This window comes from Loa loa (genome assembly GCF_000183805.2).
Source record: "Loa loa unplaced genomic scaffold supercont3.26, whole genome shotgun sequence".
Taxonomy (NCBI): Eukaryota; Metazoa; Nematoda; class Chromadorea; order Rhabditida; family Onchocercidae; genus Loa; species Loa loa.
In genome coordinates, this window is record NW_018108206.1 from 108,489 (window position 1) to 122,735 (window position 14,247).

Here is a 14,247-nt window from a genome sequence, read left to right on the forward strand (position 1 = left end):
CCTTTTTTTTTTTTTCAGTTGGTAAATTGATTGCTAGTTGTGCTAGCATATCCGGTGTATTGGTATTAGCATTTCCAATAACAATGATTGTCGAAAATTTCTCACGTAATTATGATAGTGAAAGGCAATATTTCAAACGAATACAACGTCAACGACGAATGGCTAAAACTTATGATTGAATAAAATTCAATAATTTATATGAAATTTTTATTTGCTAATCATAAAATGAATATAATTTATTCATAAGACTTCGCCTATCTAGGAATTTTAAATATAAGCATATTTACTCGAAATAAATGACCATAAATTTATTTGTCAATGGATGAAATGTGTAAGATATGTGACCTGAGAAGCGGTCACTAACATAATTTTCAACGGATCTATTTGATATCATAATGTGTAAAACATGAAACTTAAAGCAATAGGGATTGTGTACGATTTAATTATTTTGGCGGATTATTTGAGGCAAAAAAAATTTCAAAAATGACTTTATAATTTAGATTTGAATATTTGACAAATTTTGCCGGATAAAATTGTAGTTATTGTAAATTTTCAACAAATATTTCGAATGTTTTTCTTTTTTTTTACATTATTAATAATATTTAAAATGATTGATTTAATATCATTCTATTTTGTCATTCATTCATTTATTTGTTTGCTCTTTGAATTTAACAAATGAGCCAATTTATCAATGAAATTTTTAAACTAACTTCTGTTACTTCTCACACTTTTAATATTCATTCATGATTTCATGAACCTTTTTGATAATATCACAAATTGCTGATTTGATTTATGATAGTTTTTTTACAGGATATACTTGGTGAAGCAGAAAAAATTCACATCTATTATATTTATTTGCGCAGATGTCTGATTAACTATTTATGATTAAAGTTGATGGAGGTTGTTACTTTAATTTAGTTGATTCATATAAATGTCTTCATGTACACTTAATTTGATTAATTAAAATAATTTTAAAAAAAAATGTTATTAAGATGAATATATGTGAAGATATTTACGATCGCTACCTTGTCTTTTCATGTAAATAAAAAAAAATGTTCGTTTAGTTTACTATTCATTGAAATTTCAATTCGTTATATCATCTAATAGCATAGTATGACACAGTTTGAAAGCTTTCAAGTTTACTTCTTATTTTCTTCAAACTGCTAGCATTTGTTGGTAATTTAACAAGTTAGTAGTGACAATATGATAATAATCAATGTTAAATTATCAGGAATAATTTCTGATCATTGATAGCAGCAGAGAAAAATTATAATTAGATTTGTATATGCTAATTAGATTTGCATAATTTGTTCGTTACATAAATTAAATATCACTTTTGTTAACATAAAATACAAATTTTATCAAAAATTGATCATTTGAAATGAGTAAAATGAGATCAAAAATGAATTAAAAATTGATAAAGATAACAAAAATTTTAAAATACATCAATATAATCGTAACATGCAGTATATATTTCTAATAATGTTTTTAAATCCCTCTTGAGTTGCACTGAAAATCGACAGTATTGGAGAATGCTATATTATCATTATTATAATGTGGAATGAAGTTGTGCTAATTAATTTGATGATTCATTATCATCAAGCACTTGAAGCAATTTTTACAATGCATAAAAGCATTGCTAAAGCTTGCTGTATGATGATACCTGCTGTAAAATAGCCTGCTAAAATTAGATTATACTCCAAATGTTGCCAAACAGCTGTCGCACAGGTGAGCTGAAATTTAACAAATAAAGAAGTAGCAGTATCTTCGAAAAGAGTTACTGTTACTTTTGCCAAATCAATTATCACTTATCAATATTTGAAGAACTTCTCTAATTCTTATCTGTTTATAAGAAACTTTACAAAGCAACTTGCCAAAAGGAATGCTTACAGATAAACTTTTCTTTGCTGTCATAATTAACCAAGAACTGACAATCTCATATTGGGATTATGATAATGTAGTATCATTTCGCTATCAAATCAAAAAAAGAAAAAAAACAAGGAAAATTAATAATTTAAAAATTCTGCCCAAGCCTTACAAACTTATTTTACAAACTTTAATTGATAATGGCTGTTCTTTTATGTTACCAATTATCATAATATATTATCAAATATATTTCGTCAATTATTATATTATCAATTGTCATTTTATATATATATATACACGTATAATTTTTGTATTATCAAAACCAATCTCTACTTGGTAATGCAAGATAGCATTCAGTCTAAAGTCGCCTTAAGCCTTCTATTGTCACAACTTTCTTTGTTTATAATGAGAATTAAATGATTGGAATTTATACCTTATTTTCTAACTTACTTTATCTAATGATTATTTATACCCTAACTTCTTATTGCTTGTACATCTAACTTTTATAAGTGAACATGTGTCATTTTATTTCTAAACAAATCTCATTCATTTAACAATTGCTATAATTTACCTGATTGACTGTCATACATGTTGTTGAGTGATTATTTCTCGTACTATAGCATTTATACTGAAAAACAACATTTCTTTTTTTCGAATTATTTTAATCGGCTGCAATAGATTTCCAATATTACGATCTTTCAAATTGCCAATTCTTGCACAAATTCGAATTCAACAAAGAATTGCTATCACTTTGCTGCTCCTCCTACTATTTGTTTTCTGATTTATCACAAGTATCAAACCCTTGATGTAATGGTATTCATGTCATCCAGCAAACCATCCAATTGATCGGCTAAATTGACATAACGAGTTGTTGTTTCTTCGATCTGTATAATTTTATAAGATTTAATTTAAATCCTGAAAATCTCTTTCACTTCCCTCAATTATCAACAGATTGTCGAAAATGTGAATGCTTTCGATTTCATAATTAAAGTACTTTCCTTTAAAAGTCTTTCCTATCCATTAAAATTCTTTAATGAAAGCTGTAATAAAAGAAATAATTCCAGGTAGTTCATTCACAGATTTTTCATTTATTTCAAGATTCCCTTTAATCTGTTGAAATCAAAATCATTGTATATTTAAACTGATATTAAACATACCGTTGGTTTGTAAAGAAAGATGAAAAGTGCAATTGCTAATTCAATAGCCATTAGCATCACAGAGGTTATTAAATTCAAAATAAGTGTTACGCGACTTATAAAAATTGCTCCACAAACGCCAAGTAAGCCAATTAAAGAGGCTGCAATCCCACAACCACAAATTACCCAAAATGATATCGTCAACTGCAATTATTGGATAAGTTCATCTACAATTACACAAATCGTATATTTCTGAAAAACATTGCTCTTTTCCCAATAAACAATCAATTATTTTTCTGTGGATATACCTGATCTATTGATAAAAGTTTTGATTAAAAACGATTCAACAGAATGCATTGAAAACCCATTGCATATTTCAGGTGCATTTTCCAAACAGTACAATCTTTTTTAAAATAAGAAACTTAGTAAAGGTAACAGTACTAGAAGGAAAGTAAGATTAAAACTAAGTCGCATCTTCCCAGCAATCCTAATTTTAATGATACTTTTGATGTTTGTTTACCATAGGGAATGTTTCAAAAATAAATCATCCATTTTTATCTATATAATTTGCTAAACTTACACCAAAACGAATTTGATCTTTCACTTCATCCATTTCTGCATTATTATTATTAATCCGGAGAATATTCTTTCGCATCATTTCTTCAAATGCTGGATCTAATCGAAGCCATAAACTTAATCCGATTACGATAAGACCAACAGCCTAAAAAACAATTTATCACAATTATCATCTAGTTATCACCAGGTGAAATGTTTTATTTACATCAAAAGAATTTGAATTAGAAATGAATTGGATGATAAAAAAGTAAAGATGAGAAGAAAAACCAAAGCACTTACCAAATATATGAATGTTAGTATTGTAAGGATACCACTGATTAAAACTTCGCATACACCTCTTTCGCTCATACTCCCTTGTAAATGAAGTTTTTTTCCAATTAAAATTTAATGTTTAAAATTCAATGATTTGCTGATCCACATTGATGTGTCATGTCTAAAAGCTTTTTCCATACTTCGACATTAGTTTTCAGCTGTTACATTATCTATCATGATTAACTTATCGACTGTTATCGTATATAAGGTAAGTTACAGATGTAAATCACATATAGTTAGGATTCTATGCCACTTTCTGTACTGTTTGATGCTCCAGTCAAATCCAAAGAGTTGAAATTTCGACACAATTTCTTCATGCAATAGTTTTAAAGCAATTTTTCAAAACTAATTTTCAAAAGTAATTTTTAAAGCATTAACCTACAAATTAATTATTCAGCACAGCATACCCATTATCCACACATTTCTTTTGCATGAATTCAATATTGCTTTACTTTCAATTTCACTTATCCAAAAAATCATCTGCTTGGAACAAATCTGAACTTCTTACATCGATCAAAATTTCTTTCTCAGATACACCGATACATAACAGCACACGTTGCTTATGAAAGAGATGATGAATCGTAAAACCTCACTCCGTATTTCCTCTATCTTTTATAGATTCCTTGATTGTTTCGATGAAGACAAACAGATAACAGTGAATTCTAATTGACAGTAATGAATACAATCTTATCTATAGTACTACTAACCAAAACTATTGTCAACTGTGCTATTAATTTCAACGAATTGAAGGATATCATCTATTCACCTCTAACATTAAAATTATAACATCTATAAATTTTAAAAGAATTGCTGCTATGAGCACAAAACATTATATGTATTCTGCTTGGATGAAAAAAATTCGGTTAGAAATTTTAAAAAAGAAAATTTATACAATGCTTTAATACATAGCTTTCTTTCAATTAACCAAAACTATATCACGATATGGAAGCATTATCAACAGTGATAATTGGTTGTAAAACATATCCATTACGATCTAGCCGTTGTCGAAGTTCATCAACAGCTTTGGTTGACGATGATATTGATGATAAAATCGATGATGTGGAGGAAGATGAAGCTATGCCATTGTTTGAATTTGAAAATGTGCTAGCAGTAGAATGTTGTGTTGACTCTGAAATATGAAATAAAATACTATTACAAGTTAGAGATATTATTCAGGAAAAATTATTGCAGATTTCAAAGAATTTGTCCACTAATTAATTCGTATCTATGGCAATGCTGTTAAGTTGTGCAGTGTGTAATTCTTACTCAATTCCTCCCATATTTTGAACACTGATGAAAATTTCTCATAGTAGAATTTAATGCTTTTCATAAATCATTCCAAGAGAACTGATAATAACTCTAAACAGGCAGTGAAACATAAACAATGGTGATCAACAAATATAGTTAATCACTACTATCCAAAAAAATCAGAAGATGAGAAAATTTAGTGGAATTCATTCTAATAGATGCAGTGATGATATTAATGAAATTAAAATTACTGATGCTGATGAAAATATCTGAGTAAAAAGAAGAAAGAAGAATAACACAATCGTTGGATAATGATAACTATTGAAATAATGAAATTTTAAAAATATATCTGTTGCTAAAATAGCTGGAGGGATGATTTTTTGGACGAATGAAAAACTAAATTACAATAGGATTATGACAGATACAAGGCTATTGAAACTATCAATACTATTAAGTAAAAAAAAGAAAAAAATAAGCAAGCTATTACTATCAAGTAAATCACTATCAAGTAAATCATATCAATGCTGAATGGATTTAAAACTATCGAGAATTTCATTACATATTCGTATGTATCTCGAAATTTTGCGGCAAGTCGGTCAGTCCATCGAAATGGTTCACTTTAATTCGCTTAAAATCTGAAAATGTATCTGAAAAAAACTTTTCCAAGTCGAGGCTTTCAATACAAACAATATATTATGGGATAGACTTCTATAGTTATACTTTTCGGTTTAGCTTACTCCATCACTCCCCTCTCTCCCTACTATATTATTTATGATGATAACAACGAAAATGATAAGGGTGAGCAATAGATGATAATTTCGAAAAGTAATAAATGTAGTAGTTTCTTCATATTTTGCTTGCTGATAGTTTACAACAGCTGTAGAAGAAAAGAAAATTAACCGTAGTGAAGTTCTAAGTCTTAGGTTTCTAAGAAGCAAAAAATAATTTCATGCTTAGGACTTTTTATTTGCATATCGTTTCTGGTAATATTTACTATTATGAATATCAACAAAGTTTGGAAAAGTATTGAAAGATACAACGACCAGTACTTCTGAATGATATTTGTTCCAACAATGAAAGAAAAACAACTGTTCAGTACTTCCAAACCAAACAGTCGTGAAGGCCAATTTTATTTTTGAATTTAAATAATATTCAGACTTCTAAAATGAAGATTGAATTTATATCAACATTGACTACGAAATTATAAAAATCGAATTAAAGTAGATGATGAAATTCAACTAGAAGGAGATATAGCAAGTTGGATGAACGGTCAATAGAAGGGTATTAGGATAAATAATAATTGATATCAGTTAAGCTATATAATTTTGCAAAATTTAAAAAGTATAAACTGGTACCAATAGCATACTTTATGAAAGCTTCTGGTTCAGTTACAATTAGGGAGTTCCCTGAAGAGCTTTCCGTGCAATATCATGAACTCCAAATCTTGATATAGTCAGCGGACCATTAAAAATTCCATTTTCAAATTTAAGACTCACCTTGTGGTATTCCTTTACGTTCCCAATGATTCTTGAGTTTCGAAACAGATAACAATCCGCAATCTGTTGTACCATTACTGGGAGATACTCCATTAGGTGGTTTAACTGGTGACGCATACTTTTCGATGTTTGGTAAAATATCCGCAAAAGCGGGTCTAGATTTTGGGTCATGATGCCATGCTGATGTTATCATATACAAAATATGCGCCGGGAATTGAACAGTTGGATGTGGAGGTAAGGGTGGACGACCTGAAACTCAGACTTAAAAGTAAAATACCTACAAAGTAAATTCTTAGCCAAACTGCTCTACATTGATGCTTTTCAATGACTAATTTCTTTGAGTTCGTTTTTTTCAGTGGTAGTACGGAATGCTTTATCTGTCGCGACATTACTAGAATCGTGCAAATATTGGCACTTCAAACTGTGTAATTATTCACAAAATATTAATTGAAATCATTGATAAGATTTCGAGACATGAAGCTGAAGTTAACATTTCAATATGTTATTACGAATCTGATGTAAATTAAGATCCAAAACCTCGTTTATAAGCCATCTCAGCTGCAGCAGCAGCAGGTTTCAAGTGAGCGAACGGTAGTTCTGCAGCATGAAGCTCCCAAATGCACAAAGCATAACTGAATACATCGGCTTTTCGATCATACCGGCCACATTGAGTGAAAATTTCAGGTGCCATCCAGCGAAGATTCTATAAGGTACTACTAACAGGGAAAGAGAAATTTTTAAATTCATCTTTATAAGCATCATGGATAGATAAAATACATGTGGGAAGGCCAAAAATCTTTCTATCAAAATTATGAAAAAAAATCCAACCTCATAATATCTACGAATGATGCAAAAATTCACAGTAATTTGACCTTCTTGTGTTTTTCTTTGGTTTATTGACCTCAGTTGATCCTATAAATTTTCCAATTTCAATTTCAAACAATTTTTTCAAACATGACTAACTCCCGGTTGTTTGGTCATATTTTCATCGTCGTATTGTGCCATAAAGCGTGATTCACCAAAATCCGCTACCACAGCGTGGCCATCCTCATGAAGAAGAATATTATGAGAATTGAGATCTCGATGGATCACCGGTCGTTTAGCCAGCTCATGCAGGTATCGCATTCCACGTGCAACATCAATCCCTATATTTAGACGCAAAGCCATTTCCAGAACCCTTTAATAAGTTTTTTATGTTAGTTATACTTTCCCAATGCAAGTATAGATAGTTCTATAGCAAAGACTGATTTTTTTCCGTAGAATTGTATAACATCATTGTTTTTTAACATTTCCATTGTTTAAAGTAAATTTTCATTGTTTTTATTTTTTCATTGTTTTTAGTAAATTTTCATTGTTTTTCATCTCAAATTTTCAGTCCTCTAGAAATTCAAACAGTTTGCACCTAACATACTGAAAACTTACCGTTTCTGTTCATGTAGTAAGGAAAATAAGGATCCATTAACAAGAAATTCTGTGATTATTGCAAATTGCTGCAAAAAATCATATGTTTACGAATAATAAACTCGGAAATATGCGGTTTTTCAGAAGGAATCCAGAAGTTTTCGTTGAAGGGTGGAAAACAGAAGCAGAAAAAAAGCCGGATGTGAATAGAAAGGAAGGATATTTGTAAACAGTAATCATTGTAAAGATATATGTGAAAAAGAATTTTTTCAACTTCCGATCCTGATAGCTCCCTCGTGTTATATCTACTTAGTTCTAATTTCGAAACGGAAAGTTTCAGTTTCACCTAAAGATAATTAAAATAAACATACGCTTGGGTCATCCAAGCATGCACCAACAAAATTAATCACATTCGGATGTTGGAGTTTACTCAGAATTGATACTTCGCGACAGAACATATCAACTTCACTCTTGGAACCAAATGCCACTGCACGATATCTGTAGTGCGGTTTTTTTTTTCATTTTAGAATTCAATAACTTGATTACCCAGCCAAAAACAAAAATACATAGTAACCTGCCTTTTGATGGCTACTATTTTGCCGCGGTACGTACCCTTGTAAACTTTCCCGAATGAACCACTACCGATAGCTTCCTGAAATAAATTTTGCAACAAAGTTTTTTTTTCGCAAAATTTCAAATATTTTCGCAAATATTTCGCAAACTTTAATATTTCTACTAGTAATTCCCTTCTCAAAACAATGAGATGGAAAGTAGAGGTACCTGAAAATCGACGTCTGTTAACGAAAGATGAAACTGACTGCACAGTGAAGCTCTCAATTGCAATATTTCAGCTTTTTCTTTAGTCACTGAGCGCAAGCGACCAAGAGGACTGGGCAGTGGTGTATAACTGCTTTCGCCAGAACTGAAAATTAATTTTGATCACAAAATTATTGGAAACTTAACTGTGATATTAACGTGAAAACAAATTTCAATATTTGGCGTCAGAACTTTTCCCGATAACATGCTGTAATGTATTGCATAGTTTATTCAAGTGTAATTTTGAAAAATGGAAACTAAATCTTTTGTTCAGAAGTGCAAATACCTGTATTCTGAGCAAACATCAGAATCTGGACGTTTGTTTGCATAATGTTTGAGTAAGGCGACGATCTGATCGTGACCCTTTTCATATGCCCAAATAATAGGTGTTTGCTGTTGATCATCATTGAGGCTAGCAGATGAAATGGTTGAACTACCACCACCACCAACTGAACTACCGGATTCTTTGGATAACGCAAGCATCGTTTGAGCTACAGTTGACGATACTGGTGTGATGCCTAAAAGAAATCACGAATTATTACTATTTTTGTTATTACATTGTCAACACTACCGTTATCACTTTGTCTTAAAAAGTACTCTGCAAGTTTATGTCTGCGACTTTAATTTCACATATCATAACTCCAGGATAAAAATAAATTTTACGACATCGAATATGATTCTCACCGTATCTCTTGTTCTCAAAAAATAAGCAGCTGCAACAAATAAGCTTTTCCAAATAGCAGAACAGATGATTTCATACTATCCGATTAGAGAATAGAGCTAAATAAAACCATACAGAAAAAGAACTGAAACGGAAAAAATTAATCCTGGAAAAACTGAAACTTGCCACTTAATGTTCCGCTTGGTAAGAGCGAATAATCAACAGCTCGAGCAGTCAATGACTGATCTGCACCATTATCCAAAAGAAATTGTACAAATCGTAAATGCCCATGATAACATGCGCTGTGCAGGGCTAGAATTTTGAAATATCATTTTTGGAAAACGTAAGAAAAACTGACAATATCAGCTTAGAAGCCCGATTCTTATCCAATAAATGGATCAGGTCCTGAGACGAACTTCCAAATATAAGTTTTTTTAATCGTAGCAATGACGATATTTACACTTTGAGAGCTGGAAATACCGCGGTTGCTGGCATCAGACTTGCCCTCTCATAGATGGGTTTAAATTTGGTTTAAATAAACGGATTTGAATTATATCCATTTAAACCGTCCATAAACAGATTAGGTAATAAAATGTGCTTTCATCAGATTTCAGTTATGAGTTATTCACTTAGATTTGTCCTGAATTCTCAAGAGTAGAGCAGATTCTCAGAAGAAATAAAAACTTTTTACTGCAAAAAGAGACTTTTCACTTCTTTTTTTGATATTTCTCAGAAACTTATTACATAGCAACAATTTTAGGAAAAAGGCAATTATAAACATCCTGTATAACCTACCAGTATGACCATCCTGCCCTTGAAAATTGGCGTCTACACCAGGTTGTTTCAATAAAAAAGCCACCAATTCCAAATTCCTGCCATTGGTACAAGCTGCATGTAGAGGTGTTTCGGAGAAAACATTTTCCTATATGAGATATTTAAATCATTTGAAATTTTTCTTCTGATAAAAATATATAGAACAAGATGAATTCTTAGTTTTCCGGCAGTCATGAAAAAGTCACCATATTCAAAGTAATCGATCCAGCAAAATCTAACAACCGTTTCACTGCATCCAAACGTCCTGCATAACAAGCTGCATGAAGCGGTGTATCACCATAAACATTGGTTTTCAAAGCTAACTGAAAATGACTTAAAGAGTTATTTCAGGTCGAAATGTATGATAGTAGCAGTGATTTGTGATTGGTCATGAAACTTTCGTTGTTTATAAGGGTACTTTCGTAATTGTTTAAGAGAAATCATAACCCTAATCATAAGATCCTAATCACAGGAACTGTCTAGTTATTTAATACAGTATATTTAAACCGGCTGTAGCCGTTTAGCCACTGATCAAGCCATTCAAAATTCAAAGGCCTGGATTCATTCCAGCAGGTAGTAATACTATCTTTTTAATCAATTTGAAGCTTCCGGATTATATTTCAACACATTCCGAGATTATCAGGCCAGATTTCGTGAGAAGGAAAAGCCACCTGTGCATGATGATAGTATAAAACGTAATTTAATGAAAACATGAACGGGGTAGGTTTTAAAATATGATAACTATTTCTTGACTAATGACTAAATGATTTATTAGAGAATACTTACTTCCTGATGACCAGTACCAATTTTTAGGAGTAATAAATCGATGATTCCAACGTGACCTGTTTTTGCAGCGAAATGTAACGACGTATTACCTTCATCATCAGCTAGGGTTGCTACAAAATCCAATTTCAAAAAGTAATTATGAACAAAAAATTATGAATGAGAATAAGATATATGCTTAGAATTATTGAACAGCAGGATAATTCAAATAAATAAACCAGTGGTTCATATTATCCCAAATTAGTAAAGAGCTCCTATTAATCAATAATATTTCTATGTAAAAATGAATGAAATTAGTGATGTTGTCGAACATGTAAAATATTACTTTTAATGACCGATTTAAAATTTCCTGAAATTAGTAGGAAGTTTAAAAACAAACGATCTGCATCCGCTTCCAGAAGTGCAGAAACAATACTAATCTGTCCTTTATTGCTGGCCAGATGCAGCGGTCGATCTCGTACACCACCACAAGCATTTGGATCAGCACCACGTTTCATTAGTAAGCGTACTATCTGTAGAATCTCGGTTTACAAAAAAAAAAAATGTATCAATTATGGTCGAAAATTATGTAAGTTAAAAACTTGTCTTCCTGATCTCAATTAATGTGCCATTGATAAATATTCCACACCTTTTCATGAGCAAAATAAGTGGCGCAATGAAGTGGAGTGAAATTTACAAAGTCAGCAATTTGTAACGAAGCGCCTCGGTCGATCAGCTTTTCCACCATCTCAGCATTACCACACATTACGGCCAAATGGAGAGGTGGTAATTTGTTGCGACCCGCAAAATCAACGTCTGCTCCAGCTGTCAGCAGTTTTTCCACTGTTTCTATTTCATCCTAGAATCATAATAACAATAAAAATAATGTAATTAGGAAGGACAGATGATGAATTGAATTCACTAACAACTATCTATTTTAAACTTGGGATTTAGACGAAGAAGTTCAAAAACGTTTGATGGAGTAACTTTATAGAGCATGAAAATAGCACATAAATAATTTCTTCTGGAAGAGGAGAAATGGGTTAGACGACTACCTGATGACAAGGAATGAATACAAGTTCAAATAAATACCTCCAACTTGCAATTACTTGTCAGCAATAACTTGCACGGCAATCATTTCTCAATAGCTATTGATCGTGTTAAGGATGAGTTTTTACAATTATGAAAGTATTCAGGATAGAGAATATGTATCAAGTGATGTTTTACCTTATAGACGGCGAAATGAAGAGCAGAAAAGCCATTCTTAGAAAGATATTTGAGGAGTAATTCTTTTTTCATCTCATCATCACCACATGCTTCAAATAGAATGGCAACTTTTTCAGGTTGCTGAAATAAAACTCTTAAATCTCAAAAAAGTTAAGAAAGATAAGGTAAAATATTCATAACTAATTAGAGATACCTGCTCCGAATGTCCAGCGCAAATGAGATGTAGCAATGACAATTGATGGTCTTCGGTACGTTCATCCAGATTTTTCAAACCTTTCAATGATTCTTCCATTGTTTTCAATGTACCTTGACTAAAGAAAAAAATCATTATTTGTTCCATCAATAAAATATAACCACTGTTACCTGTATATCATAATTGCATTTCGAGAATGGATACCTTCTTGGGAAGGTATTAAAATGAAACTTTGTTTTACCCAAGAAAATAAAAACAAAATTACTTTTTTGATGCAATCAATTAAACTTACAAGCATGCATTCTGTAGCACATTCCAAGCATCAAAACGTGGTTTGATATCATCATTAAGTCTTGATCGTACTACCGCATAACCTTCACTAATTTTTTTTTTCAATTCATCTTGAAAACAAAAACATAATCAAAACTTTTTGATGTTATTATATTCTGCTGAATAAATAAAAAAATTGCTTCCATTGTTTGGAAAAGAGTTTTTTTTTTTAAATTCTCACCTTGAATTATAATTCTATTTCAAAGTAACTTTTCCCTTAAATAAGGAAAAAAAAAGAAAAGAAAGTATAACCTGCACATGAAGATGGTGGACGTGACTTGTAATTACCCATAATTCTGTGAAGCGTCAGAAAATAGCAACACGCAAAACAAAAGTACGTCACGTAAAATAAACGTATATCACGTTATCAAATGTAATAAAGAATAGTGTAACATAAAATATTTGGTAAGTTATACTTCGAACATTACAACTGAAGGGATAGTTGCAGAGAGCTACAGCTCGATGTGTGTAAAGAAGCAGTTTGACTCTCAGATTTCACTATCTTCCTAAGCTACTCTTCTGCAGGACTACTATCCCTTCCACTCTCGACAATGTGCGCTGATGAGTCGCTGCTGCGACAAGCGCATCTGTAAATGTATCACAATCATGGGTTATATGCGTTTTTTCGCAAACCTATCCAGCGGATGAATCTTTTATGGCGGATATAGGAATGATTGAGGTGTAAAACTCGATATGACATTTTTCAAAAATATCAGCTGATACTTAAATTAAGGATCACTCGGCTCATCCGTTTCTGGCCTAGATAAGACTAGTATTAGGAAACTGTAGTCATATCTGGCCTATGCATCATATATCGCAGTGAACGTCTAATGATTTAAGAGAATATCAACTTACAAAAAATTACAATGTCACATAACTTGATAATGACATTCGTATGCTGATCATTGCAATGTCATCGAGAAAATGAATGACAATGAAAAACAGTAATTACACTCTAATTGGTGAAATGATCTTTGTTGATTTTATACTCCAAAAAGGGAAGTATTAATCTTTAGCTATCTTATATTCGTAATATGTTAAATTATTGATAGGAAATTCAAAATTTGATAAAATTCTTGTGATAGAATATTTCGCTTAAACTTTGTCATTTCAAAATTTTTAATCTTAATAATTTGAAGCATTTATTCGTTCATATTCAGCAAATTAGATGCTTGAATTATTCGAGAAAGCATTTTTTTTTTTCTAACTGCTAACTAAATAAGGTCCATCTGCTTAAATTACTTTTTAATCTTTTAACCTTTCGTTTATTCTAATTACGACTATTTGTCCTCTCTATATTGAAATTGATTGTACCAGGAAGATGACAAAAAATAGAAACTTGTTTGTCCGGTAAAACAGTTCCAATTCCGGAAGTAATAATTGCAGACTAAATATAGCAATTGCGTTGTT

The 14,247-nt window shown here is 31.2% G+C and overlaps 3 protein-coding genes across 3 annotated transcripts in view; 1 reads left to right on the forward strand and 2 right to left on the reverse strand.

Moving 5' to 3' along the window:
- LOAG_11712 (hypothetical protein) overlaps positions 1-179 on the forward strand; it is a gene marked incomplete at both ends in the record, with an annotated part of 5,961 nt that extends 5,782 nt beyond the window's left edge. The window contains one exon of the mRNA XM_020448402.1: positions 19-179. Coding sequence (XP_020301452.1) covers positions 19-179 — 161 coding nt within the window. The remainder of the gene's footprint in view (positions 1-18) is intronic.
- A 2,397-nt stretch (positions 180-2,576) lies between these two features.
- LOAG_07704 (hypothetical protein) lies at positions 2,577-3,926 on the reverse strand (the record flags this gene model as incomplete). The annotated part of the gene is made up of 4 exons (XM_003143237.2): positions 2,577-2,750; positions 3,024-3,206; positions 3,583-3,723; positions 3,858-3,926. The coding sequence occupies 4 exons, from the start codon at positions 3,924-3,926 to the stop codon at positions 2,661-2,663; spliced, it is 483 nt and encodes a 160-aa protein (XP_003143285.1). The 3' UTR covers positions 2,577-2,660.
- An 899-nt stretch (positions 3,927-4,825) lies between these two features.
- LOAG_07706 (TKL/MLK/HH498 protein kinase) lies at positions 4,826-13,129 on the reverse strand (the record flags this gene model as incomplete). The annotated part of the gene is made up of 20 exons (XM_020447517.1): positions 4,826-5,019; positions 6,635-6,883; positions 7,172-7,337; positions 7,598-7,811; positions 8,057-8,124; positions 8,407-8,533; positions 8,614-8,687; positions 8,816-8,957; positions 9,138-9,369; positions 9,536-9,564; positions 9,695-9,824; positions 10,308-10,434; positions 10,532-10,648; positions 11,112-11,221; positions 11,488-11,620; positions 11,737-11,946; positions 12,315-12,434; positions 12,508-12,625; positions 12,800-12,908; positions 13,090-13,129. The coding sequence occupies 20 exons, from the start codon at positions 13,127-13,129 to the stop codon at positions 4,826-4,828; spliced, it is 2,709 nt and encodes a 902-aa protein (XP_020302262.1).
- Between the last annotated feature and the right edge of the window lie 1,118 nt (positions 13,130-14,247).